Source organism: Lonchura striata, chromosome 20 (genome assembly GCF_050655825.1).
Source record: "Lonchura striata isolate lonStrDom1 chromosome 20, ASM5065582v1, whole genome shotgun sequence".
NCBI lineage: Eukaryota > Metazoa > Chordata > Aves > Passeriformes > Estrildidae > Lonchura > Lonchura striata.
In genome coordinates, this window is record NC_140722.1 from 6658140 (window position 1) to 6684679 (window position 26540).

Here is a 26540-nt window from a genome sequence, read left to right on the forward strand (position 1 = left end):
TGCACCTTGTTCAGACCTGTGCACCTTGTTCACACCAGTGCTTCTGCTGCCGCTGGGTTACTGTGAGGGTCTCCCTGCCCAGGGACAGGCTGGGGCTCCCCAGTGCTCTTGAGATCCCCCCAGGGCTGCAGATATGGAGCCAATGTGCCCCCAGCCACCCCAGCTTGAAGGCAGAGCGGAGCTCAGCGCTGGCTGTCCGTGGCACGCTGTGACCACACGTGTGGCAGCTGTGTGGGACGCCTGGCAGAGAGCTTGCTGGACCAGCAGGGCAGCCTGACAGAAAGCAGAGAGGCTGAAAGAAGGGGGAAAAATGGTGGGGAGAGCCCTGAGCCCCGGTGGGTGGCTGCAGGGACTCTGTCTGGGAGCAAGGGAGAGCAGGCACCGTGGGGCCATGGTCTGACTGAGCCAAACCCCCCCTGTCACAGAGGAGGGCAAAGGGGAGACGGAGATCCGCAGCCCGTGCGAGTGCGAGGCGCTGGTGCAGTTCCAGACCAACACCGTGGCCATCCTGCAGAGCCTGACTGAGAAAAATATCCTTTGGGGTGATTCCTGGGCTTGTCAGGGTGCTGAGGGCTGAGTACACATGGGGGAGGGAGGGATAGGTAAATGGGAGCGGGGGAATTTTAGGCTCTTTTAAGGGGATGAAGCCCTTTGCCCAGCAGAATGTGTGGCTCACGCTGTTTCCTTAGCACGTTCACTTGCTCAGATGACAGCCAGACTTGAAGACTTGGAAAAGCAGATTGCCAACAAGAAGTGATCCTGGCAGAGGGCTGCAGTGCTCGGCGGGGCACGGGGATGGATGTACAATAGCTACATGACATTGTTATTGCTAGGTTATCGTAAAGCATCAGTGTTTGTTCTTGTATTGCAAAATCCCCAGAGGTCTGTACTTAAAAAACCAAAAAATCCTAAAAACACACAAAAGGAACTTGAACAAAGCCACTGCTGCAAAGCCGAGGCATTCAGTTGTTGTTCCTTGGCAGGTCTGGAATGAGGGGGAGCAACTATGTGGGCAGGCTGGTCATGGGACAGGTATGACACCTGGTGTCCCCCAGAGTGACTGGGATGGCACAGTCCCCTTGGGCCCTGGCAGACTGCTTTGCAAGAGGAAAAAACCTACAGTGATGTCACCCTGAGAGCTTCTGTTTCTCTGCTGCCAAGTGGTGGGGCAAGGGCAGCTGGGTGGTGCAGGCAGCACAGGGGACGCCTGATGCCCAGCTGGATCCCAGCGTGGTGCCCAGGTGGGCTCCCATGGAAAGATGGGCGTCAGGAATTCTTAGATCCCTTTGCCCTGGTTTGGCAGAATAGTTTGGAAATTGGTATTAATCTTGTTTGGTTTTATAATCACATAGCAAAATGGTAATTATTCTTTCTATTACTATCTATGTGTGTGTGTGTGTGTGTGTATATATATATATATATCTATATATTTAATTTTCAGAGCAGGGTAGTGCTGTTTTAAACTCTTGTTTTATATAAAGGGATGTCTATCCTGACAATAAACACCCTGAAGATTTCTATGACATGTTCCTCTCCTTTCAGCTGGGCTGCAGGGTGACAGATGTACCTCTGTGTCAGAAGTGAAGTCTCTGGCTTTTGCATCAGCTCCTGTCCCCAGGATCCAGAAATCCTCTGGAGAAATCTTTGTTCTGCAGCACCCCAGGGTGCTGCTGCAGGCCTGGCCTCAGCTGGAGGGAGCCAGCGTGGCACAGACACTGTGTCCCATGGGCAGAGCTTGCTTTAGAACCTCTGCTTGTAGGAGCACAGGGAGCTGAGAGCTGAGTGGGGTGTGGACCCACAGCCTGGCCAAGGTGCCCACTGAGCTGCTCTGGGGTGGTGCTGAGGGAGAGGGACACCTTGGATCTGCTCCTGATGGATCCCTGCAGACTTGACAAAGAAACACCTCTGACAGCAGGACTCTGCTCAGGGCAGTCTACATTATCTCAGTTTTATCCCTCTGCACAAGAGTGCATTTAGTTCCTTTCAGGGGATAACACAAAATTCCCCTCTGCTCCCCATGAAGCTGCAGACCCCCAGAACCCATCCCTGCTTCCATCTCTGGGGTCCTGAGCACAGGAAGGACCTGGAGCTCTTGGAGTGAGTGCAGAGGAGGCCATGGGGATGCTGCAGGGGCTGGAGCCCCTCTGCTGTGAGGAAAGGCTGAAGGAGTTGGGGATGCTCAGCCTGGAGAAGAAAGGGTCATGGAGGAGCCTCACTGCAACCATGAAGGGCTTGAAGGGTCCCATAGGGAAGACGAGGACAGTGTTCAACAGGGTCTGTGGTGGAAGGAGATGGGGGGATGGCTTTCAGCTGCAGGAGGTTGATTTGGGTTGAAATGAAGCTGTTTTTTTATACTGAGGGGGTGAGGCACAGGTCCAGGCTGTCCACAGAAGCTGTGGAAGACCCATCCCTGGGAACATCCAAGGCCAGGGGGACAGGTCTCTGGTCTGGTGGAAGGTAGCTCAGGTTTGATCTTCAGGGTCCATTCCAAGGGCAAACAAAACAGGGTGGTGTCCTGGACCTAACAGTAGAGCAAGGAAGTGCTCTTCTGAACCACAGGAAATGCTTCACTGAATTCACGTAAAAGCACCGGGACAGCTCCTAGCAGCAATCCAGCTCACCCTGATCCTTCTTTGAGAGTACCACACAGTCCCTGACATTGTCATCAGTCCTGAGTGGTTTCTTCTGCCTGGATCTTGCCATCCATCCCTGCAGGATGCCCACTTTTGTCCCAATGAAGGTACAGTGCCATTCCATGGAGGTGGAAACCTCCAAACTGCCTGGGTGGGCTGGAGCTCTGTGGGGTTGGTGTGGGACAGGGACCCCACTGTGAGGTTTTTCTCCCTGTGCAGGCTGTCACAGACACTGAGGAGGAGATGGAAATCGATGTGAAGTTTGATAGGGAAGAGAAGATGGGGAAGGTTGATAGGGAAGAGAGTATGGCCATATATGGTGAAGAGAATGGAGATGAAGAAATGGAGGTGGATGTGGAAGAGGAGATGGAGGTGGATGTGGAGGATTATGTTGAAGACATGGAAGTGGATGAAAAAGGTGAGGAGGAGGAGGAGGAGGAGGACATGGTCTTGGGATGAAGACCAAGCCCAGCAGCAGGACAGGCAGGTGCTGCCGTGCCCTGCCCAGAGGCAGGGTGGGTCCCCTGCTGCCAGGCTGGGGCTGGGCTGGGTGGCCCCGCTCAGGGACACGGTGCCTGGGGGCCCCTGGGTTCTGGTGGCACAAGCACCACCCCAGCCTGCCCTGCGCTCACTTTGGGCCATGCTTTGGGTGCCACTGCCTGGGGCCCTGCCCTCAGCCCCTGCCAGGCTCAGTGCTGGCAGCAGAGTCCAGCTCTGCCTGGGTCCCAGGCAGGCTCAGAGTGCTGGCAGCAGAGTCCAGCTCCCTTGTGCAGGCAGTGGCTCATTTCTGCCAGAATTCCAGCTCCCTTGCACCCCAGGCAGGCTCCGTTCTGGTAGTAGTCTATCTCTGCCTGTGTCCTGCTCCTGATGGATCCCTGCAGACCTGACAAAGAAACACCTCTGACAGCAGGACTCTGCTCAGGGCAGTCTACATTATCTCAGTTTTATCCCTCTGCACAAGAGTGCATTTAGTTCCTTTCAGGGGATAACACAAAATTCCCCTCCGCTCCCCATGAAGCTGCAGACCCCCAGAACCCATCCCTGCCTCCAGCTCTGGGGTCCTGAGCACAGGAAGGACCTGGAGCTCTTGGAGTGAGTGCAGAGGAGGCCATGGGGGTGCTGCAGGGGCTGGAGCCCCTCTGCTGTGAGGAAAGGCTGAAGGAGTTGGGGATGCTCAGCCTGGAGAAGAAAGGGTCATGGAGGGGCCTCACTGCAACCATGAAGGGCTTGAAGGGTCCCATAGGGAAGACGGGGACAGTGTTCAACAGGGTCTGTGGTGGAAGAAGGGGGGATGGCTTTCAGCTGCAGGAGGTTGATTTGGGTTGAAATGAAGCTGTTTTTTTATACTGAGGGGGTGAGGCACAGGTCCAGGCTGTCCACAGAAGCTGTGGAAGACCCATCCCTGGGAACATCCAAGGCCAGGGGGACAGGTCTCTGGTCTGGTGGGAGGTAGCTCAGGTTTGATCTTCAGGGTCCATTCCAAGGGCAAACTAAACAGGATGGTGTCTTGGATCTCACACAGCAGAGCACGCGTTGCCACAGGAAATGCTTAACTGGAGCTTACATATAAGGACTGGTATAGGTCCTAGCAGCAATCCAGCTCACCCTGCATTCTTCTTTGAGACTACTTCTATCACCAACTCCCTGACATTGTCATCAGTCCTGAGTGGTTTCTTCTGCCTGGATCTTGCCATCCATCCCTGCAGGATGCCCACTTTTGTCCAAATGAAGGTACAGTGCCATTCCATGGAGGTGGAAACCTCCAAACTGCCTGGGTGGGCTGGAGCTCTGTGGGGTTGGTGTGGGACAGGGACCCCACTGTGAGGTTTTTCTCCCTGTGCAGGCTGTCACAGACACTGAGGAGCAGATGGAAATCGATGTGAAGATTGACAGAGAAGAGAAGATGGGGAAGGTTGATAGAGAAGAGAGTATGGCTATAGATGTTGAAGAGAATGGAGATGAAGAAATGGAGGTGGATGTGGAAGAGGAGATGGAGGAAGAGATGGAGATGGATGTGGAGGATTATGTTGAAGACATGGAAGTGGATGAAAAAGGTGAGGAGGAAGAGGAGGCCATGGTCTTGGGGTGAAGACCAAGCCCAGCAGCAGGACAGGCAGGTGCTGCCGTGCCCTGCCCAGAGGCAGGGTGGGTCCCCTGCTGCCAGGCTGGGGCTGGGCTGGGTGGCCCCGCTCAGGGACACGGTGCCTGGGGGCCCCTGGGTTCTGGTGGCACAAGCACCACCCCAGCCTGCCCTGCGCTCACTTTGGGCCATGCTTTGGGTGCCACTGCCTGGGGCCCTGCCCTCAGCCCCTGCCAGGCTCAGTGCTGGCAGCAGAGTCCAGCTCTGCCTGGGTCCCAGGCAGGCTCGGTGGTGGCAGCAGAGTCCAGCTCTGCCTGTGTCCCAGGCAGGCTCGGTGCTGGCAGCAGAGTCCAGCTCTGCCTGGGTCCCAGGCAGGCTCAGAGTGCTGGCAGCAGAGTCCAGCTCCCTTGTGCAGGCAGTGGCTCATTTCTGCCAGAATTCCAGCTCCCTTGCACCCCAGGCAGGCTCCGTTCTGGTAGTAGTCTATCTCTGCCTGTGTCCTGCTCCTGATGGATCCCTGCAGACTTGACAAAGAAACACCTCTGACAGCAGGACTCTGCTCAGGGCAGTCTACATTATCTCAGTTTTATCCCTCTGCACAAGAGTGCATTTAGTTCCTTTCAGGGGATAACACAAAATTCCCCTCCGCTCCCCATGAAGCTGCAGACCCCCAGAACCCATCCCTGCCTCCAGCTCTGGGGTCCTGAGCACAGGAAGGACCTGGAGCTCTTGGAGTGAGTGCAGAGGAGGCCATGGGGGTGCTGCAGGGGCTGGAGCCCCTCTGCTGTGAGGAAAGGCTGAAGGAGTTGGGGATGCTCAGCCTGGAGAAGAAAGGGTCATGGAGGGGCCTCACTGCAACCATGAAGGGCTTGAAGGGTCCCATAGGGAAGACGGGGACAGTGTTCAACAGGGTCTGTGGTGGAAGAAGGGGGGATGGCTTTCAGCTGCAGGAGGTTGATTTGGGTTGAAATGAAGCTGTTTTTTTATACTGAGGGGGTGAGGCACAGGTCCAGGCTGTCCACAGAAGCTGTGGAAGACCCATCCCTGGGAACATCCAAGGCCAGGGGGACAGGTCTCTGGTCTGGTGGGAGGTAGCTCAGGTTTGATCTTCAGGGTCCATTCCAAGGGCAAACTAAACAGGATGGTGTCTTGGATCTCACACAGCAGAGCACGCGTTGCCACAGGAAATGCTTAACTGGAGCTTACATATAAGGACTGGTATAGGTCCTAGCAGCAATCCAGCTCACCCTGCATTCTTCTTTGAGACTACTTCTATCACCAACTCCCTGACATTGTCATCAGTCCTGAGTGGTTTCTTCTGCCTGGATCTTGCCATCCATCCCTGCAGGATGCCCACTTTTGTCCAAATGAAGGTACAGTGCCATTCCATGGAGGTGGAAACCTCCAAACTGCCTGGGTGGGCTGGAGCTCTGTGGGGTTGGTGTGGGACAGGGACCCCACTGTGAGGTTTTTCTCCCTGTGCAGGCTGTCACAGACACTGAGGAGCAGATGGAAATCGATGTGAAGATTGACAGAGAAGAGAAGATGGGGAAGGTTGATAGAGAAGAGAGTATGGCTATAGATGTTGAAGAGAATGGAGATGAAGAAATGGAGGTGGATGTGGAAGAGGAGATGGAGGAAGAGATGGAGATGGATGTGGAGGATTATGTTGAAGACATGGAAGTGGATGAAAAAGGTGAGGAGGAAGAGGAGGCCATGGTCTTGGGGTGAAGACCAAGCCCAGCAGCAGGACAGGCAGGTGCTGCCGTGCCCTGCCCAGAGGCAGGGTGGGTCCCCTGCTGCCAGGCTGGGGCTGGGCTGGGTGGCCCCGCTCAGGGACACGGTGCCTGGGGGCCCCTGGGTTCTGGTGGCACAAGCACCACCCCAGCCTGCCCTGCGCTCACTTTGGGCCATGCTTTGGGTGCCACTGCCTGGGGCCCTGCCCTCAGCCCCTGCCAGGCTCAGTGCTGGCAGCAGAGTCCAGCTCTGCCTGGGTCCCAGGCAGGCTCAGAGTGCTGGCAGCAGAGTCCAGCTCCCTTGTGCAGGCAGTGGCTCATTTCTGCCAGAATTCCAGCTCCCTTGCACCCCAGGCAGGCTCCGTTCTGGTAGTAGTCTATCTCTGCCTGTGTCCTGCTCCTGATGGATCCCTGCAGACTTGACAAAGAAACACCTCTGACAGCAGGACTCTGCTCAGGGCAGTCTACATTATCTCAGTTTTATCCCTCTGCACAAGAGTGCATTTAGTTCCTTTCAGGGGATAACACAAAATTCCCCTCCGCTCCCCATGAAGCTGCAGACCCCCAGAACCCATCCCTGCCTCCAGCTCTGGGGTCCTGAGCACAGGAAGGACCTGGAGCTCTTGGAGTGAGTGCAGAGGAGGCCATGGGGGTGCTGCAGGGGCTGGAGCCCCTCTGCTGTGAGGAAAGGCTGAAGGAGTTGGGGATGCTCAGCCTGGAGAAGAAAGGGTCATGGAGGGGCCTCACTGCAACCATGAAGGGCTTGAAGGGTCCCATAGGGAAGACGGGGACAGTGTTCAACAGGGTCTGTGGTGGAAGAAGGGGGGATGGCTTTCAGCTGCAGGAGGTTGATTTGGGTTGAAATGAAGCTGTTTTTTTATACTGAGGGGGTGAGGCACAGGTCCAGGCTGTCCACAGAAGCTGTGGAAGACCCATCCCTGGGAACATCCAAGGCCAGGGGGACAGGTCTCTGGTCTGGTGGGAGGTAGCTCAGGTTTGATCTTCAGGGTCCATTCCAAGGGCAAACTAAACAGGATGGTGTCTTGGATCTCACACAGCAGAGCACGCGTTGCCACAGGAAATGCTTAACTGGAGCTTACATATAAGGACTGGTATAGGTCCTAGCAGCAATCCAGCTCACCCTGCATTCTTCTTTGAGACTACTTCTATCACCAACTCCCTGACATTGTCATCAGTCCTGAGTGGTTTCTTCTGCCTGGATCTTGCCATCCATCCCTGCAGGATGCCCACTTTTGTCCAAATGAAGGTACAGTGCCATTCCATGGAGGTGGAAACCTCCAAACTGCCTGGGTGGGCTGGAGCTCTGTGGGGTTGGTGTGGGACAGGGACCCCACTGTGAGGTTTTTCTCCCTGTGCAGGCTGTCACAGACACTGAGGAGGAGATGGAAATCGATGTGAAGATTGACAGAGAAGAGAAGATGGGGAAGGTTTATAGAGAAGAGAGTATGGCTATAGATGTTGAAGAGAATGGAGATGAAGAAATGGAGGTGGATGTGGAAGAGGAGATGGAGGAAGAGATGGAGATGGATGTGGAGGATTATGTTGAAGACATGGAAGTGGATGAAAAAGGTGAGGAGGAAGAGGAGGCCATGGTCTTGGGATGAAGACCAAGCCCAGCAGCAGGACAGGCAGGTGCTGCCGTGCCCTGCCCAGAGGCAGGGTGGGTCCCCTGCTGCCAGGCTGGGGCTGGGCTGGGTGGCCCCGCTCAGGGACACGGTGCCTGGGGGCCCCTGGGTTCTGGTGGCACAAGCACCACCCCAGCCTGCCCTGCGCTCACTTTGGGCCATGCTTTGGGTGCCACTGCCTGGGGCCCTGCCCTCAGCCCCTGCCAGGCTCAGTGCTGGCAGCAGAGTCCAGCTCTGCCTGGGTCCCAGGCAGGCTCGGTGGTGGCAGCAGAGTCCAGCTCTGCCTGTGTCCCAGGCAGGCTCGGTGCTGGCAGCAGAGTCCAGCTCTGCCTGGGTCCCAGGCAGGCTCAGAGTGCTGGCAGCAGAGTCCAGCTCCCTTGTGCAGGCAGTGGCTCATTTCTGCCAGAATTCCAGCTCCCTTGCACCCCAGGCAGGCTCCGTTCTGGTAGTAGTCTATCTCTGCCTGTGTCCTGCTCCTGATGGATCCCTGCAGACTTGACAAAGAAACACCTCTGACAGCAGGACTCTGCTCAGGGCAGTCTACATTATCTCAGTTTTATCCCTCTGCACAAGAGTGCATTTAGTTCCTTTCAGGGGATAACACAAAATTCCCCTCCGCTCCCCATGAAGCTGCAGACCCCCAGAACCCATCCCTGCCTCCAGCTCTGGGGTCCTGAGCACAGGAAGGACCTGGAGCTCTTGGAGTGAGTGCAGAGGAGGCCATGGGGGTGCTGCAGGGGCTGGAGCCCCTCTGCTGTGAGGAAAGGCTGAAGGAGTTGGGGATGCTCAGCCTGGAGAAGAAAGGGTCATGGAGGGGCCTCACTGCAACCATGAAGGGCTTGAAGGGTCCCATAGGGAAGACGGGGACAGTGTTCAACAGGGTCTGTGGTGGAAGAAGGGGGGATGGCTTTCAGCTGCAGGAGGTTGATTTGGGTTGAAATGAAGCTGTTTTTTTATACTGAGGGGGTGAGGCACAGGTCCAGGCTGTCCACAGAAGCTGTGGAAGACCCATCCCTGGGAACATCCAAGGCCAGGGGGACAGGTCTCTGGTCTGGTGGGAGGTAGCTCAGGTTTGATCTTCAGGGTCCATTCCAAGGGCAAACTAAACAGGATGGTGTCTTGGATCTCACACAGCAGAGCACGCGTTGCCACAGGAAATGCTTAACTGGAGCTTACATATAAGGACTGGTATAGGTCCTAGCAGCAATCCAGCTCACCCTGCATTCTTCTTTGAGACTACTTCTATCACCAACTCCCTGACATTGTCATCAGTCCTGAGTGGTTTCTTCTGCCTGGATCTTGCCATCCATCCCTGCAGGATGCCCACTTTTGTCCAAATGAAGGTACAGTGCCATTCCATGGAGGTGGAAACCTCCAAACTGCCTGGGTGGGCTGGAGCTCTGTGGGGTTGGTGTGGGACAGGGACCCCACTGTGAGGTTTTTCTCCCTGTGCAGGCTGTCACAGAGACTGAGGAGGAGATGGAAATCGATGTGAAGATTGACAGAGAAGAGAAGATGGGGAAGGTTGATAGAGAAGAGAGTATGGCTATAGATGTTGAAGAGAATGGAGATGAAGAAATGGAGGTGGATGTGGAAGAGGAGATGGAGGAAGAGATGGAGATGGATGTGGAGGATTATGTTGAAGACATGGAAGTGGATGAAAAAGGTGAGGAGGAAGAGGAGGCCATGGTCTTGGGGTGAAGACCAAGCCCAGCAGCAGGACAGGCAGGTGCTGCCGTGCCCTGCCCAGAGGCAGGGTGGGTCCCCTGCTGCCAGGCTGGGGCTGGGCTGGGTGGCCCCGCTCAGGGACACGGTGCCTGGGGGCCCCTGGGTTCTGGTGGCACAAGCACCACCCCAGCCTGCCCTGCGCTCACTTTGGGCCATGCTTTGGGTGCCACTGCCTGGGGCCCTGCCCTCAGCCCCTGCCAGGCTCAGTGCTGGCAGCAGAGTCCAGCTCTTCCTGTGTCCCAGGCAGGCTCAGTGCTGGCAGCAGAGTCCAGCTCTGCCTGTGTCCCAGGCAGGCTCGGTGCTGGCAGCAGAGTCCAGCTCTGCCTGTGTCCCAGGCAGGCTCGGTGGTGGCAGCAGAGTCCAGCTCTGCCTGTGTCCCAGGCAGGCTCGGTGCTGGCAGCAGAGTCCAGCTCTGCCTGGGTCCCAGGCAGGCTCAGAGTGCTGGCAGCAGAGTCCAGCTCCCTTGTGCAGGCAGTGGCTCATTTCTGCCAGAATTCCAGCTCCCTTGCACCCCAGGCAGGCTCCGTTCTGGTAGTAGTCTATCTCTGCCTGTGTCCTGCTCCTGATGGATCCCTGCAGACTTGACAAAGAAACACCTCTGACAGCAGGACTCTGCTCAGGGCAGTCTACATTATCTCAGTTTTATCCCTCTGCACAAGAGTGCATTTAGTTCCTTTCAGGGGATAACACAAAATTCCCCTCCGCTCCCCATGAAGCTGCAGACCCCCAGAACCCATCCCTGCCTCCAGCTCTGGGGTCCTGAGCACAGGAAGGACCTGGAGCTCTTGGAGTGAGTGCAGAGGAGGCCATGGGGGTGCTGCAGGGGCTGGAGCCCCTCTGCTGTGAGGAAAGGCTGAAGGAGTTGGGGATGCTCAGCCTGGAGAAGAAAGGGTCATGGAGGGGCCTCACTGCAACCATGAAGGGCTTGAAGGGTCCCATAGGGAAGACGGGGACAGTGTTCAACAGGGTCTGTGGTGGAAGAAGGGGGGATGGCTTTCAGCTGCAGGAGGTTGATTTGGGTTGAAATGAAGCTGTTTTTTTATACTGAGGGGGTGAGGCACAGGTCCAGGCTGTCCACAGAAGCTGTGGAAGACCCATCCCTGGGAACATCCAAGGCCAGGGGGACAGGTCTCTGGTCTGGTGGGAGGTAGCTCAGGTTTGATCTTCAGGGTCCATTCCAAGGGCAAACTAAACAGGATGGTGTCTTGGATCTCACACAGCAGAGCACGCGTTGCCACAGGAAATGCTTAACTGGAGCTTACATATAAGGACTGGTATAGGTCCTAGCAGCAATCCAGCTCACCCTGCATTCTTCTTTGAGACTACTTCTATCACCAACTCCCTGACATTGTCATCAGTCCTGAGTGGTTTCTTCTGCCTGGATCTTGCCATCCATCCCTGCAGGATGCCCACTTTTGTCCAAATGAAGGTACAGTGCCATTCCATGGAGGTGGAAACCTCCAAACTGCCTGGGTGGGCTGGAGCTCTGTGGGGTTGGTGTGGGACAGGGACCCCACTGTGAGGTTTTTCTCCCTGTGCAGGCTGTCACAGACACTGAGGAGCAGATGGAAATCGATGTGAAGATTGACAGAGAAGAGAAGATGGGGAAGGTTGATAGAGAAGAGAGTATGGCTATAGATGTTGAAGAGAATGGAGATGAAGAAATGGAGGTGGATGTGGAAGAGGAGATGGAGGAAGAGATGGAGATGGATGTGGAGGATTATGTTGAAGACATGGAAGTGGATGAAAAAGGTGAGGAGGAAGAGGAGGCCATGGTCTTGGGGTGAAGACCAAGCCCAGCAGCAGGACAGGCAGGTGCTGCCGTGCCCTGCCCAGAGGCAGGGTGGGTCCCCTGCTGCCAGGCTGGGGCTGGGCTGGGTGGCCCCGCTCAGGGACACGGTGCCTGGGGGCCCCTGGGTTCTGGTGGCACAAGCACCACCCCAGCCTGCCCTGCGCTCACTTTGGGCCATGCTTTGGGTGCCACTGCCTGGGGCCCTGCCCTCAGCCCCTGCCAGGCTCAGTGCTGGCAGCAGAGTCCAGCTCTGCCTGGGTCCCAGGCAGGCTCGGTGGTGGCAGCAGAGTCCAGCTCTGCCTGTGTCCCAGGCAGGCTCGGTGCTGGCAGCAGAGTCCAGCTCTGCCTGGGTCCCAGGCAGGCTCAGAGTGCTGGCAGCAGAGTCCAGCTCCCTTGTGCAGGCAGTGGCTCATTTCTGCCAGAATTCCAGCTCCCTTGCACCCCAGGCAGGCTCCGTTCTGGTAGTAGTCTATCTCTGCCTGTGTCCTGCTCCTGATGGATCCCTGCAGACTTGACAAAGAAACACCTCTGACAGCAGGACTCTGCTCAGGGCAGTCTACATTATCTCAGTTTTATCCCTCTGCACAAGAGTGCATTTAGTTCCTTTCAGGGGATAACACAAAATTCCCCTCCGCTCCCCATGAAGCTGCAGACCCCCAGAACCCATCCCTGCCTCCAGCTCTGGGGTCCTGAGCACAGGAAGGACCTGGAGCTCTTGGAGTGAGTGCAGAGGAGGCCATGGGGGTGCTGCAGGGGCTGGAGCCCCTCTGCTGTGAGGAAAGGCTGAAGGAGTTGGGGATGCTCAGCCTGGAGAAGAAAGGGTCATGGAGGGGCCTCACTGCAACCATGAAGGGCTTGAAGGGTCCCATAGGGAAGACGGGGACAGTGTTCAACAGGGTCTGTGGTGGAAGAAGGGGGGATGGCTTTCAGCTGCAGGAGGTTGATTTGGGTTGAAATGAAGCTGTTTTTTTATACTGAGGGGGTGAGGCACAGGTCCAGGCTGTCCACAGAAGCTGTGGAAGACCCATCCCTGGGAACATCCAAGGCCAGGGGGACAGGTCTCTGGTCTGGTGGGAGGTAGCTCAGGTTTGATCTTCAGGGTCCATTCCAAGGGCAAACTAAACAGGATGGTGTCTTGGATCTCACACAGCAGAGCACGCGTTGCCACAGGAAATGCTTAACTGGAGCTTACATATAAGGACTGGTATAGGTCCTAGCAGCAATCCAGCTCACCCTGCATTCTTCTTTGAGACTACTTCTATCACCAACTCCCTGACATTGTCATCAGCCCTGAGTGGTTTCTTCTGCCTGGATCTTGCCATCCATCCCTGCAGGATGCCCACTTTTGTCCAAATGAAGGTACAGTGCCATTCCATGGAGGTGGAAACCTCCAAACTGCCTGGGTGGGCTGGAGCTCTGTGGGGTTGGTGTGGGACAGGGACCCCACTGTGAGGTTTTTCTCCCTGTGCAGGCTGTCACAGAGACTGAGGAGGAGATGGAAATCGATGTGAAGATTGACAGAGAAGAGAAGATGGGGAAGGTTGATAGAGAAGAGAGTATGGCTATAGATGTTGAAGAGAATGGAGATGAAGAAATGGAGGTGGATGTGGAAGAGGAGATGGAGGAAGAGATGGAGATGGATGTGGAGGATTATGTTGAAGACATGGAAGTGGATGAAAAAGGTGAGGAGGAAGAGGAGGCCATGGTCTTGGGGTGAAGACCAAGCCCAGCAGCAGGACAGGCAGGTGCTGCCGTGCCCTGCCCAGAGGCAGGGTGGGTCCCCTGCTGCCAGGCTGGGGCTGGGCTGGGTGGCCCCGCTCAGGGACACGGTGCCTGGGGGCCCCTGGGTTCTGGTGGCACAAGCACCACCCCAGCCTGCCCTGCGCTCACTTTGGGCCATGCTTTGGGTGCCACTGCCTGGGGCCCTGCCCTCAGCCCCTGCCAGGCTCAGTGCTGGCAGCAGAGTCCAGCTCTGCCTGGGTCCCAGGCAGGCTCAGTGCTGGCAGCAGAGTCCAGCTCCCTTGTGCAGGCAGTGGCTCATTTCTGCCAGAATTCCAGCTCCCTTGCACCCCAGGCAGGCTCCGTTCTGGTAGTAGTCTATCTCTGCCTGTGTCCTGCTCCTGATGGATCCCTGCAGACTTGACAAAGAAACACCTCTGACAGCAGGACTCTGCTCAGGGCAGTCTACATTATCTCAGTTTTATCCCTCTGCACAAGAGTGCATTTAGTTCCTTTCAGGGGATAACACAAAATTCCCCTCCGCTCCCCATGAAGCTGCAGACCCCCAGAACCCATCCCTGCCTCCAGCTCTGGGGTCCTGAGCACAGGAAGGACCTGGAGCTCTTGGAGTGAGTGCAGAGGAGGCCATGGGGGTGCTGCAGGGGCTGGAGCCCCTCTGCTGTGAGGAAAGGCTGAAGGAGTTGGGGATGCTCAGCCTGGAGAAGAAAGGGTCATGGAGGGGCCTCACTGCAACCATGAAGGGCTTGAAGGGTCCCATAGGGAAGACGGGGACAGTGTTCAACAGGGTCTGTGGTGGAAGAAGGGGGGATGGCTTTCAGCTGCAGGAGGTTGATTTGGGTTGAAATGAAGCTGTTTTTTTATACTGAGGGGGTGAGGCACAGGTCCAGGCTGTCCACAGAAGCTGTGGAAGACCCATCCCTGGGAACATCCAAGGCCAGGGGGACAGGTCTCTGGTCTGGTGGGAGGTAGCTCAGGTTTGATCTTCAGGGTCCATTCCAAGGGCAAACTAAACAGGATGGTGTCTTGGATCTCACACAGCAGAGCACGCGTTGCCACAGGAAATGCTTAACTGGAGCTTACATATAAGGACTGGTATAGGTCCTAGCAGCAATCCAGCTCACCCTGCATTCTTCTTTGAGACTACTTCTATCACCAACTCCCTGACATTGTCATCAGTCCTGAGTGGTTTCTTCTGCCTGGATCTTGCCATCCATCCCTGCAGGATGCCCACTTTTGTCCAAATGAAGGTACAGTGCCATTCCATGGAGGTGGAAACCTCCAAACTGCCTGGGTGGGCTGGAGCTCTGTGGGGTTGGTGTGGGACAGGGACCCCACTGTGAGGTTTTTCTCCCTGTGCAGGCTGTCACAGACACTGAGGAGCAGATGGAAATCGATGTGAAGATTGACAGAGAAGAGAAGATGGGGAAGGTTGATAGAGAAGAGAGTATGGCTATAGATGTTGAAGAGAATGGAGATGAAGAAATGGAGGTGGATGTGGAAGAGGAGATGGAGGAAGAGATGGAGATGGATGTGGAGGATTATGTTGAAGACATGGAAGTGGATGAAAAAGGTGAGGAGGAAGAGGAGGCCATGGTCTTGGGGTGAAGACCAAGCCCAGCAGCAGGACAGGCAGGTGCTGCCGTGCCCTGCCCAGAGGCAGGGTGGGTCCCCTGCTGCCAGGCTGGGGCTGGGCTGGGTGGCCCCGCTCAGGGACACGGTGCCTGGGGGCCCCTGGGTTCTGGTGGCACAAGCACCACCCCAGCCTGCCCTGCGCTCACTTTGGGCCATGCTTTGGGTGCCACTGCCTGGGGCCCTGCCCTCAGCCCCTGCCAGGCTCAGTGCTGGCAGCAGAGTCCAGCTCTGCCTGGGTCCCAGGCAGGCTCAGAGTGCTGGCAGCAGAGTCCAGCTCTGCCTGTGTCCCAGCCTGGGGGCACAGGGAACAGCCCTCTGTGCCTGACTGGAGTGACCGTGTCCCTTGCTTTTCTTCCAGGAGGTGCTGGGCAGGGATGCCATCCTTCTCCATATATGTAGAGTGTTCTTCAGTAGTCTTCTGTATATGTATTTTACAAAGTATTTTTGTCTCTTGCAAATATGTTTCATACCTGATTGTTATATCTGTTCTTATGTCAGTATGTTTTTCAGTTTGTGGTTTTTCTAAGGACTATTTGAATTGAAATACATGTCTGACATATGAAACTTATGGCTCTTCTGCATCACTAAAATTTCCAGCTACACACGTGCTCTATTTGGCTTGCTACTGAATTTATCGTTTCTCTAATTTGTGGTTTCCTCTTGCTCTAACTTGCTCTCTGGGCTGGAGGTGTCTGGCAGTGCTGGACTGGGGGTACCTGTGCACAGAGCAGGTCCCACTTAGAGGTCTGTACATACTTTGTGTTTGCAGAGGCTGCTCCCACACAGCCCTTTCCCGATCCTGTCTGGGAGCAGGGCCGAGCCTGCTGCAGAGCCCCATCAATGGCTCTTCACTAGGTGGCACCAGACACCAGCGCTGGGAGGGTGAGGCTGGGCTGAGGGCACCCTCTGCTCCCGGGCACCCCGAGCGGAACGGCGGGGCTGGCCCGGGGCTGCGGGGAGCTCCCTGAGCCAGGGATGGATGGATGGATGGATGGATGGATGGATGGATGGATGGATGGATGGATGGATGGATGATGGATGGGTGGATGGGTGGGTGGATGGGTGAGGGATGGATGGATGGATCATGGATGGAGGGATGGATGGATGGATGGGTGGATGATGGATGCATGGAGGGATGGATGGATGGGTGGATGATGGATGGATGGGTGGATGGGTGAGGGATGGATGGATCGTGGATGGAGGGATGGATGGATGGATGGATCATGGATGGATGGATGGAGCTCATCATCAGGCTGAAAGCTTTGCATCACCTGGTGGGGCACAGCTGTTCTTGGGGTGCTTTGTGCACCCAGGTAAGGTTGGGGGATCAGGGGCTGCTGGTCTCCATCCTTTCCCTTCCCAGGGAGTACAACCTGGCTCGGAGAAAGCAGCATCTGCCACATACCCCCAAGCATTGCACAGCTGGGTCCTTGCAGCTTCAGAAGGAGGGAAACAAAGTGGTTTTCATGGAGAAGAGCATGAGCCATGTGGGATGGGGACTGCTCTGGGCAGTGCTGAGGCAATGGGTGCTGCACAGGTAACAGAATGCAGCATGAGGACTGCAGGCAATCCTGTGCCCAGAAATGCTGGGTCCTGGTTATTTCATGCAGGTTTGTGACAAAAAGAGTTCACACTTTCCCCCCTGCTGTGAGTAAAGCATTATAGAATGCTGTTCAGGTGAATTTCTTTCCCTCTCTCATCCCTCCCTTCTTCTCTGCAGCTTAATCCAAGCCTTGGTCTTTGATATTTTCTCCTCCCTTGGAGGCATAGGTCCAAGTACGACCTCAGCCAGATTCTGGCACCAGCTGGGAGCACAGCAATGTCCTCTCCAGCCCCAACAGCAGCTGAATGGCAATGGATTGCTTAAAAATTATTCCTGTGCTTGTATTCCTCATTAGAAGTGCTACATTGCTGGCGCAGAGGCCAGAAAATCTTTTTGCATGTTATTTAATAAATGACTTCACAAAGAGCTAAATGCAGCCAGAGTAAACAGGGAAATTGGACAATAATGAACAGATAGCAGGTTAGTTGAGGTGAAGTTAACAGGGCCCATTGTGACTTGAGAACAGAAGTCTGAGCAGAAAAGGACACAGTGACACACTCACTATGCCCTCAATGGGAAGTGGCAGCACCAGGGGCTGAATCAGTGCAGCTCTGGGGGGCTCAGGGGCTGCACGGAGCACGTAGAGGTGATACTGGGCTTTTGCTGCTCTTTGTCCCTGCCTCCTTGCAAGATCAGGGGCTGCCCTTTGCAGGACTGGGGGAGGTTGGCTGTGGGAGTCCTGCTCTACCCAGGCATTCCCAGAGCATGTTTCCCGGACAGCCTGGGCTCCTGCCAGCCACAGGAGTCCCACAGAAATATTTCAGGAACCCTTTACACAAGCTGAGTGGGACATTGACCAATTGGTGGGGAATGGAGTAACTTCCCATTGCCCAAGGGCACCTAAAGAAAACAGATTTACCTGGAGGCCAGGGCAGGGTTACAGTTTCCTTGGGAGGGAGAAATGGGTGGTGGGACCTTTGCCATCCAAACAGGGAACACAGCCCTTAATCCCTACAGCCAGCAAGAGTTAGGGCTCAGTCAAGTTGTCCTTGTGCTGCATCACGGCTGATGAGAGGTTTATAAGGAGTGAGTTATCCTACCCCAGAGGGGTCAGCCACTTTCTTCCAGCACCAACCCGATTCCTATGTGGCAGAAGCCACCACAGAAGATACTGGGATTCAGGTGATTCCCACAGAGCGTGACAAGGACTCACCTTGGGCTAAGCCCAAGCTCCTTTCCCTACACCAACTCATACTCCCAGTAGGACAGGAGTAAGGAGGATTTGGGGCTGGGGCAAGGTAAAAAACTTGAAGGCTCATCCCTGGGAAGGCACTGGCTGTGTCATGCTGATTTGGATCACGCTGTAAGGTTTGGTTTGCAGGACCAAGCAAAGTAAAGAGGGAAACCCATTTAACAGACCCCCCAGAGGAGAACACAGTCACCACCAGGGTTTCTCCTGAAAAAGGATACCTGGAGAAGATACCTGCTCGGGAGAAAGCAGCTCCACTGCCTGCCAGGGTGGACAATGCCCTGGCACATCTCCCCTTGGCTTGTCCCTCAGCCCCAGGTGTGGCTGCAGGGGTCAGTTGTGCAATGCAGTAGCTGCTTTTTGAGCAACCAAACAATCCCATCTGAACCTTGCGCAAAAGGCTTTTCTGGAACACACAACGCAACCGGCAGAGGAAAAATGTGCAAACATTGGCCCGTGCCCAGCCCCGCTCCCCAGCCCCACCCTCCCCAAGGGTTTAAATGTTGCTGTCCCCCACTTCTGACGCTCGCACCTCTCCGGGACACGGCAGCATGAAGGCGGTGGCCGCCCTCCTCCTGGTGGGGATGCTCATCCTCTGGGCAGAACTGCCAACAGGTAGGAGATGTCCGAGGAAAAGGGACGGGGAGGCAAAGCTCAGGCGCTGCGGAGGAGCCGTGTTTATGTGGGAGGGGAGAGGGGTGTTGGCCGGGCAGCACCTGCCCGGTGCCCCCCGCTGCCCGGAGCCAAGCCATCCCTCCTGCCGCAGGCAGCGCCTGGTCCTGCCCGCCCGTGCGCTTCATCTGCGCCTTGCACAACCCGCCCAACCACTGCCTCACCGACCGGCACTGCCCCCGCGGCAAGAAGTGCTGCCAGACCTTCTGCGGGAGGAAATGCATCTCCAAGCCGCCCAAAATCCCCGTCACCTACGGTAGGAGCTCGGCAGCCCCGGCTGCTCACGGCAGCACGGCTGGGCTCGCTGGGCAGGGCGCTGTGCCCGGCTGCCAGGACCCTCCGTCCTGCAGGGTGACTGATGGGGCTGGGGGGAGCACCACACCCAGCTTCTTTCCTTCTCTCCCTTTCCCAGTGTGAGCTCCGGCTTCCAGGATACTCTGAGGGTCATCTCAGCATTGCCATCCCAGCTCAGCTCCAGGATCGCTCTGTGACAGCTGCTGCTCTGTGCCACCCCCTTCCCCTCTCCCTCACCACTCTTTTAGCAAATAAAAAAGGCTTTTTCCAAGGGCGTTTGTGATGTGTGACTCCTTTCCCAACCTCCTCTCTCCATCCTGGCACAACGTCCCACTGCTGCTTTCACCTCAGAATTTCTTCTTCTGGGGAAAGAGGATGAAAACAATCTGTCTTCACGCCCACAGTGTGGTTAGGGGCTGGCTTGGGGGACAAAATCCATCCAGAGGCACACAGCCTCCAGGAGGAGAGAGCAATGGCAAGAGACTGGAACAAAGCGTGCCAGGTTGCTTTTGGAAGCCTGCAAGGGGCCCTGGAGAGCAGAATGTGCTCCAGGCCCTCCCAGCTGGACAGGGCTGTGGAAGGGCACTGACCCTGCCTGCCCAGGGGGACACAGAAGGCAGAGCCCCCCTATGAATACCCTGCTTGGGGCTCATCTGGAGAGCAGAGGATGGGGTTACACAGGCGCAAACCCCAGCTGGTGCTGAACCCCTCACTGAACCTGAGCTGGTGGGGAAAATTCAGCTGAAGAATCTTGCCTGGGAAAGCCTCAAGCCAGGGCAATAAAATCATAGCTCCAAGGGGTTCCTGTAATTTTCGTACAGCTGAGTGCTGGGGACAAAACTTCAGGAAATGCCAACAAACATCAGCAGAAGAGAGTGTGTGCAGCCCGAGGGACCTGCTGGCCTCTGCCGTGGCACAAGCAGGCAGTGCCACCATCCACCGCAGGGGCAGAGCATCACCCAGCCTAATGCTCAGAGGAGCCTGCCAGCCCTCCCCAGCCCACTGCTGATGCCAGGCTTGCTGAGAATATCCCATTCTCAACAACCAGTCCCAGCCCAGACTGGGGAGGAGCTTGTTCTGTCTGCACACACCGAGAGAAGACTGCTGCTGTGTAAGAGCTGGGCTAATGATCCCCATGGCCAGGCACGAGCAGAGCAGCACCAGCTGGCCAGATTTTAAACCATCTGCAAACACGGCAGGATGAAGACTCTGGCTGTGGGATTGACACCTTGCACGGTCCATGGGAGATGCTGGAAACTTCCTGGCTGAGACTGGGGAGAGCATCTGCTGGAGTGAGTCCTTCTATGGTCATGTCTATGTAGGTGACATCTCTGTGGAGCAATTGGGAGGAGGCAAGACTCAGAAATTATTCTGACTGAGAAGGAGGAAGCCCTATGGTGAAAAAAACAACTCTTTGCTTAGCCTGGCCACGGGAGGGCTGAGAGAACCGGAGAGCTCATGCGGCTGAAAACACCCGGTGATCCAGCAGGGACAGGCAGAGCAAGAACTGGGAGCTCATCAGCCAAAGCCAGTGTAAAACCAGACAATGCTTCTGCCCAGTGTAGGGTCCTTGCAGGGGAAAACTCTCCCTGACAGCAGCCCAGCGCTGTGCACGGGCAGAGCTGTGCCACACAAGCCGGGGCTGAGAGGGGCTGAGCCCGGAGCTCCCGCAGCCATCCCCGCATCCCGCACTGCCCGGGGCAGAGCAGCCTGGCTGCACCTCCCGCGCTCATCAGTCACACACCGCAGCCCTCCTCCTGCACCAGCACCAGCCATTATCAGCTATTAAGCAGGCATTTCCATACAGCCGGCTAATTTGATAATGCTGCAATTATCTTGGTTTGTTAACAAGATTAAATTGCTAATTGGTTTGATTAAGCACAGAGCTCCAGGCATGGGGTGCCTCTCAGCTGGCCCTGCATAACCTTATGGACTGTATGCATGCCGTGCCCAGGGCCACAGCTCCTCTGCAGACACAAGGAAATGGCAGGAAGGGCTCATCCTCCCAAAACCTGCTGCCTGAGGCCCCCAGATCTCCCTGTGTCCCTCTACCTGCCCTGAGACAGCTTTGCTCATGTCACCACTGTCACACAGCTGCTGGCCATAAAGGCAGGAGGAGGTGACTTTGGGCCAGAGGATGCTCTGGGGACATCTAGTCTGTCTCAGTCCTGCTGCTTTCTGTTTTGGAGCCCTGCAAGTCAGAATTCCCAGAGGCAATACACCAACTGTGCCTTCACCTGCAGCTGTGTCAACAAATCCTCTGCCTTTCTCTTCCCAGGCACAGGTCCCTGCCTCCCAGGCACAGCATTTCCAGCTATCACCAGCTCTGCTGGGGAGCCTGGGCAGCTTCCAGCACTGGATTAGACTTATCTCTACCCCCTCCATGGAACAGCACCCACCTGGGAGGAGCTGGGCAGTGCACCAAAACACCCATAGGTCAGGATCACCGAATGTGACAAGCTCCTGGCAGTGTGCATTGGCTGAAGTCCTTTGATTCAGGCCTCTGGGGAGGAAGGGAATTTCCCTCTTTGTCCTAGGTAGGTGCCAGCAAGACACTGGGAAAAGCAGTGAGTGTTGTGCCTCTTTGCCCAAGGCCAGAGCAGCCTGGAGAGGAAAGTGCTCATTTTCTCTGCCTGGGGCCTCAGGACTTCTCCTGGGACAGGCTCACCAGGCCTGGTGCTGGGAATGTGGACAAAGGCTGCACTCAAGGGCCCAGCCTTGAGCCAGAAACATCCATCATGGCACATCACAGCAGCAGCACCACTGCAGGTGGGCAACAGGTCTGGCTTACTCCATCTTCCCTCAAAGCAAAGGTTTTCAGGCCAGTCACTTCTGGACAATTCCCAAAGGGAACATCCAGCACTCCCCAACATCCAGGGATGGGATTCAGAGTGTCTCCATCAGCATCACAGAGCATCCTTGCTCCACACAAAGTCCTTTGTTCCACTCTGAAATGTACACAGGACGTAGGATGGAGAAGTCAGGTCTCACCCACAGCACTGCAGACCATCTTAAATATTTTCTTGGAGCTTCCCCCTGCATACATTATGGTCTGGCTCAGAAGACTGGGTGGTTGGGGTCTGAATACAGAACAGTTTGATGTTCAATGGTCATGTGAGACCTTTTCAAGAGATTATTCAAACCAGCCTAATAAGTATTACTACAGCTTTGACAGCCTTTGAAAGGGGAGGGTTATTTAACTAGCCTGGCCTAGTAGTGAGAATCTGTAGTTCCAGCAGGATCTCAGCAATCACATTAGTTCCAGAGGAGAAAATACCCTGGGCAGAGCAGATCCACTCAGCAGCAGCTCTGCCCATGGTCAGGAGCTGTGCACAGCCCTCATCATTCCTGCTGAGGGGCAGCAATATTCCAGGAGGGAAAAGGAGTCAACAGCATTCTGCTCCTCACCATAAAATGAATAGATACACAGCTCTGCAGAAAAACAAATCATCCTCACAGTTAAAGGCTAAAAAATGTATGAATTCACTCTGTTTTTTTTGTCTGTGGGATGTTTTACACAAACTCAGCTCCTCACCTGGACCTAGACCCTCTCCAGTGGCAGGGAGGGAGTGGCCTGGGCCAGAGCTGTCTCACACCAGCTGACGCCCTCCAGCACTTTCTTTCTGAGGACACAGGAGTGTCTTACATGGCCAGGATACACCAGTAACCTTTCCCAGTGCCCTCCCACCCTGGCCAGTGAACAGCAACACAGGGCACCAGCTCCCAGCGTGCTGGGAGGGCAGAGGGGAGCCCTGGCACTGCGCAGTGGGGGAGGCAGTGTCTGCCACCAGGGCACGTTTAGGGCAGGGATGGAAGCTGTCCCTTCTGCCTGCCTCTGGCACATCAGCCCAGCTGTGCACTGCCCCAGCCCCCTGCACGGTGGGGAGCCCCAGAGCTGTGGGGGCTGGCAGGGGATGGAGCCAGGGCTGAGGGATGCCAGAGCAGCCTGTTGTGATTTCTCTCCTGCCTAAAGTGCTGCCAAAGCCCACAAGCTGCTTGTGACGAGGCCTTCAGTCTGGCAGGGAACAGCTCTGCCTGCCCCAGCCAAGAGGCAGCAGAGCTGTGCTGAGCTGCTTGGCTCCATCCCCCTCCATCCCACCAGGAATCCTCAGCAGGCTGCTCTTTGCTGCAGCTGCACAAGGTTGTGCACACCCAGGAAGCCTTTCAGATGGTGGCAGGACTTCCCTGAGCCAGGGAGCCAAAAGGAAGGCAAAAAAGGTGAGGCACTGACAGCACCCTGTAGCTGAGAGAGATGCCTACATGCCAGCAATCCTTTTCCCCATGCAGAAAGAGAGGAAAGGAGACATCTCCTTCCTCTGCAGCAAGCCACACTGCATGAAGACACATGTGAGGGCTCAGCAGGAGGCTGGCAGTGGCACAGGCAGGGCAGCTGGGCCTCCTTGTGTCCCATGGCAGGCAGGGCAGCTGGGCTCCATCATCCCTGCCCTCTTTGCAGCCCCATCTCTCAGCAGGGCACTCCCTCCACAGTCCCTCAGAGAGGCTGATGTCTGTGTTCAGCCAAGCAGCTGGGATGTTCCACAAATAACAGCTCTGGCAAAGGCAACTCTGAGACTCACATGAAGCAGTTTGCAGGGAGGAAAGCAGCTCCCATAGATGCCAGCCCTGCACCAGCCCCGGCTCGCTGCAGCACAGATCCCACCCTGTGGCCCACACATGGCTGTAAACTCACCACCGCTCCCAAATCCACCAGCACAGGACCAAAGGTACCTGCACACCCCTCCCAAATGGGGCTGCTCACCTGCAGAGAGCCCCTCCCAGCTGAAACCAGTGTCTCCCTACAGCCAAGTGTTCAGGAAGAGAAGGGTGGGTGTTTATGCTATAGGGCAGCCCAGCGAGCTTCTCTCTCTCCCCAGCTCCAGCTGCAGAGGGGAATCCATTTCCCAGCTCCTTCAGGTCCCACCAGCAGTGCTGCACGGGGGAATTCCTGTCTCTCCATCCCTGCCTGTGCCAAGGCACACACAGATGCTCCTTTCCCTGACATTATGTAGGTTAATAACATGCAATGTGATGGCAAGACACAGGGAGCTGCAACGCGATGTCAATATTTAGCTTTTACACATTTGGCTAATTAGGAAGCAACCTGTGATTCCCTGAGAAGGAGGCAGGGCTGCTTCAACCCCTCCCTCCCCTTCTGTATGCTCCCTGTTCAGCTGGGATAAACGTCAGCTCCCTATTTCTGGAGTTCGCTGGTCGCAAACGGTCTGTCCCAAAATGCTATTCCCAGGCAGTGGATGTCAGAAATCATTAGACTAAATAAAGCTTCATGAATCATTCATGAGGCTGGATTTCACATTAATCAGGGAGAGATGGGCAAAAGCAGCAGAGCATGGCAGAGCGCCCTGTTGTGCTCCTGCACAGCCGGGTGAACGGGAAGGTTGGGACCTTCAAGGACCAGATCAGAGATGTGGTGCCAGTCAGAGGAGCACCCAGCATGGTCAGAGCCTGACCCAGCAGAGACTGAAAGAGGCAGTGGATTGCTGCCCAAATGCCCAAATAGCTTTCTGCTTCAGGAGCTCCTGGGACTGGATCGTGTTAAGGAGCCCCAGGGCTGCTGCTCCGAGCATCCCGAGATGCACAACTGCTTTCTGCAAGAGTTTGGGAATCCTATCTCCCTGCCTCTGTGCACGATGGACTCTAAAAATAGGAAAATGCTTTCCTGAAATGTCATCAGGAGGCTCTTTCCAGGGCTCAGGCAAACAGGGCTTTTGCCTGGATGCCACGCTGCATCCCAGCAAACCAACAGGCATCTTCTCGGGACACAAATGCTACTTCCACTGCTCCAAGAGTTTGGAAAGAAGGTAGATGTGTTCTCTCTTGGTACCTGAATCTGCCTAAGAAAGGCAAGCCCTGAACTCCATCAGGATCAATGAAAGAACGAGTGGTGCCCTCAGTGTTGCAGTTGGTGGAAGAAGACAATGAAAGGTGGAATCCTGAATGCATATTGCAGGAGCAAAGGGCCTGTGTCTCCCCCAGCCATCCAGACTCAGCCAGCAAGCTCTCATCCACCTGCATCCTGAATCCTTGGCTTCTCTTCTGCAGCTTGCTCAAATATTTCTGGTAAAAAAACCCCTCAAAACTACAAAAATCTAGTGCCAAGCAGCAAGGATGGCTTTGCAGCAGGGAAAAATCCATAGCCAGCATAGCAAACCTGGGCTCTGACATGGAGACAGCAGTGATTCTCCATGCAGCAGCAGAGGAATATCTATCAGGAGACTCAGGAGCTGTCAGACACCCTGCTCCCCCCTCCCAGGGCTGGCAGTGAGTCACCAGCCCTGAACCACAGAGCCACAGCACGGCTGATCTGCTGCCAAGGCACCTGGGGGGCTTAGGGGGTTCCACACCAGTCTGGCCCCCCAGAGACACCCTGCAACCCTGGGTGTCACCCCACTCTTCAGTGCTCCAGCATCTCCAGCCCCACATCCTCCTCCTTGGACTGAGGGGTCCTGCCCATGCTGTGCTGATGTCTAAAGGAGGGAGAGGCAGAGATGGGGTGGAGGGAACCAGCAAGTCCCTGGCATCCTTCAGAGGCTCAAGACCTGAAGACACTCTGGCAGCAGAGCTCTCTCACCACTCCCAGCACTGCCTGAACCTTCTGCACAGAGCCCAAAAGACAACATCCTTGCAGAGACAGGAGAGCAGACCCTTCCCTGCACCCAAGCATCTCCAGCTGTAGTTGTCCCTGCGTGTTCATCCCTGTCAGCACAGAGGCAGCTTGAAGCAGAGCTGGAATGGGAGCAGGGTGTTCACCCAGAGCCTCAAACCACCAGGGCACATGCAAAACTACCATAGTGATAATTCACCAGCAATTTACAGCTGTGAAATTCTCAGCTGTGTCATCACAGCTGGGCAGAGACTGCAGAGCCCCAAACCCAGTGGCCACTCTCTGTCTCCTGCTCTGGTGGAGAGGCAGAGCCTCAGGGCAGGTTAGCCTCCACCAGTGCTGAGCCCTCACCTGGGTGAGGGATGAAATTATCCACAGGATAAGATAAATCGCAGGGAAATCACCCTTTAATTGACCCCCATATTGCATGAAAAGACTGATTTCCAATTTGCCTAAATACTAGTTTATAAGGCATTTCCACGTGCGGTGCAGCAGGTGGGGAGCTCCCTGCTCCACCCAGCCTGGCCTTGCTGGCAGGAATCAGAGGCCACCTCTGGCTGCCTCCATGGCCATGGCCATGGCCTTGGCTGTGCACAGCTATCAAAAGCAAAATGCAGGGCAAGTGTCCTCACTGCACGAGCCTGTGGAGAGTCAAAGCTTGGCTGCACTCTTGGTTACTTGCAGCATTCTACCTGCACTATTGTAAGATTTAATTGCAGTTAAAGTTGTGCTTCCATCTTCACCTGTCTCTCTCCTGGCAGAGAATCCAGGAAGTGAGCCCATGCTGTCTGTGCAGGTATGGCCATGATGACTGCGTTTTTTGGCTTTCTCTGTACTGGTAAATGAAGTGTGACCAGACTGACCCTGACAACAAAGATGGGTGTCAGGGAACAAAGCAAGTCCTGACATTGACCTCTCCTCTGACACCATGCTGCTCTTCTGCCAGCATCCCTACCCGTGGCAGCTCCTAGCTCTGTTGGGAACGGTCTGGAGAGGGCTTGGCCCATGGGAAGCCTTGGCCCAAGATGCTCCAACAGGTTAATGATGAGCATGGGAATAGCCTTTTTTTTTGATGAATTCAGTTTTGGTAATGTGTCCTGGGTCCTGGAGGATGATGAGACAACCTGGAGCAGAGACAGAGGGGATGCAGCACGTGGAGACTGCAGGTTGCTG

At 55.6% G+C, this 26540-nt stretch overlaps 3 protein-coding genes across 4 annotated transcripts in view; all 3 read left to right on the forward strand.

Annotated features, from left to right (window-relative positions):
• Positions 1–1380, forward strand: part of MATN4 (matrilin 4) — a 15791-nt gene extending 14411 nt beyond the window's left edge. Inside the window, exons 10-11 of one of the 2 annotated variants that reach the window (XM_031506530.3) lie at positions 426–530; positions 699–1380. In XM_031506530.3, coding sequence (XP_031362390.1) covers positions 426–530; positions 699–757 — 164 coding nt within the window. In that variant the 3' untranslated portion in view covers positions 758–1380. The remainder of the gene's footprint in view (positions 1–425; positions 531–698) is intronic. The other variant, XM_085558013.1, reaches the window with a different exon arrangement.
• Positions 1381–2553: 1173 nt separating this feature from the next.
• Positions 2554–15588, forward strand: LOC146765716 (uncharacterized). Its single transcript, XM_085558011.1, has 17 exons — positions 2554–2740; positions 2853–3051; positions 4156–4364; positions 4477–4687; positions 5878–6086; positions 6199–6409; positions 7508–7716; positions 7829–8039; positions 9230–9438; positions 9551–9761; positions 11044–11252; positions 11365–11575; positions 12766–12974; positions 13087–13297; positions 14394–14602; positions 14715–14925; positions 15346–15588. The coding sequence occupies exons 1-17, from the start codon at positions 2717–2719 to the stop codon at positions 15384–15386; spliced, it is 3204 nt and encodes a 1067-aa protein (XP_085414137.1). The 5' UTR covers positions 2554–2716; the 3' UTR covers positions 15387–15588.
• Positions 15589–18236: 2648 nt separating this feature from the next.
• On the forward strand, positions 18237–19016 carry LOC110469310 (veswaprin-c). The gene is made up of 3 exons (XM_021527908.3): positions 18237–18394; positions 18546–18707; positions 18864–19016. Exons 1-3 carry the CDS (start codon positions 18280–18282, stop codon positions 18866–18868), a joined length of 282 nt encoding a protein of 93 aa, XP_021383583.3. The 5' UTR covers positions 18237–18279; the 3' UTR covers positions 18869–19016.
• The last annotated feature ends 7524 nt before the right edge of the window (positions 19017–26540 follow it).

Coding starts and splice junctions, on each gene's coding strand:
- LOC146765716 (XM_085558011.1), top strand. CDS start 2,717: ATGCCCACTTTTGTCCCAATGAAG. Junction 6,410..7,507: donor CATGGAAGTGGATGAAAAAG/GTGAGGAGGAAG, acceptor GATCTCACACAG/CAGAGCACGCGTTGCCACAG. Junction 14,603..14,714: donor CCACTTTTGTCCAAATGAAG/GTACAGTGCCAT, acceptor CTCCCTGTGCAG/GCTGTCACAGACACTGAGGA.
- LOC110469310 (XM_021527908.3), top strand. CDS start 18,280: ATGTTGCTGTCCCCCACTTCTGACGCTCGCACCTCTCCGGGACACGGC. Junction 18,395..18,545: donor CTGGGCAGAACTGCCAACAG/GTAGGAGATGTC, acceptor CTCCTGCCGCAG/GCAGCGCCTGGTCCTGCCCG.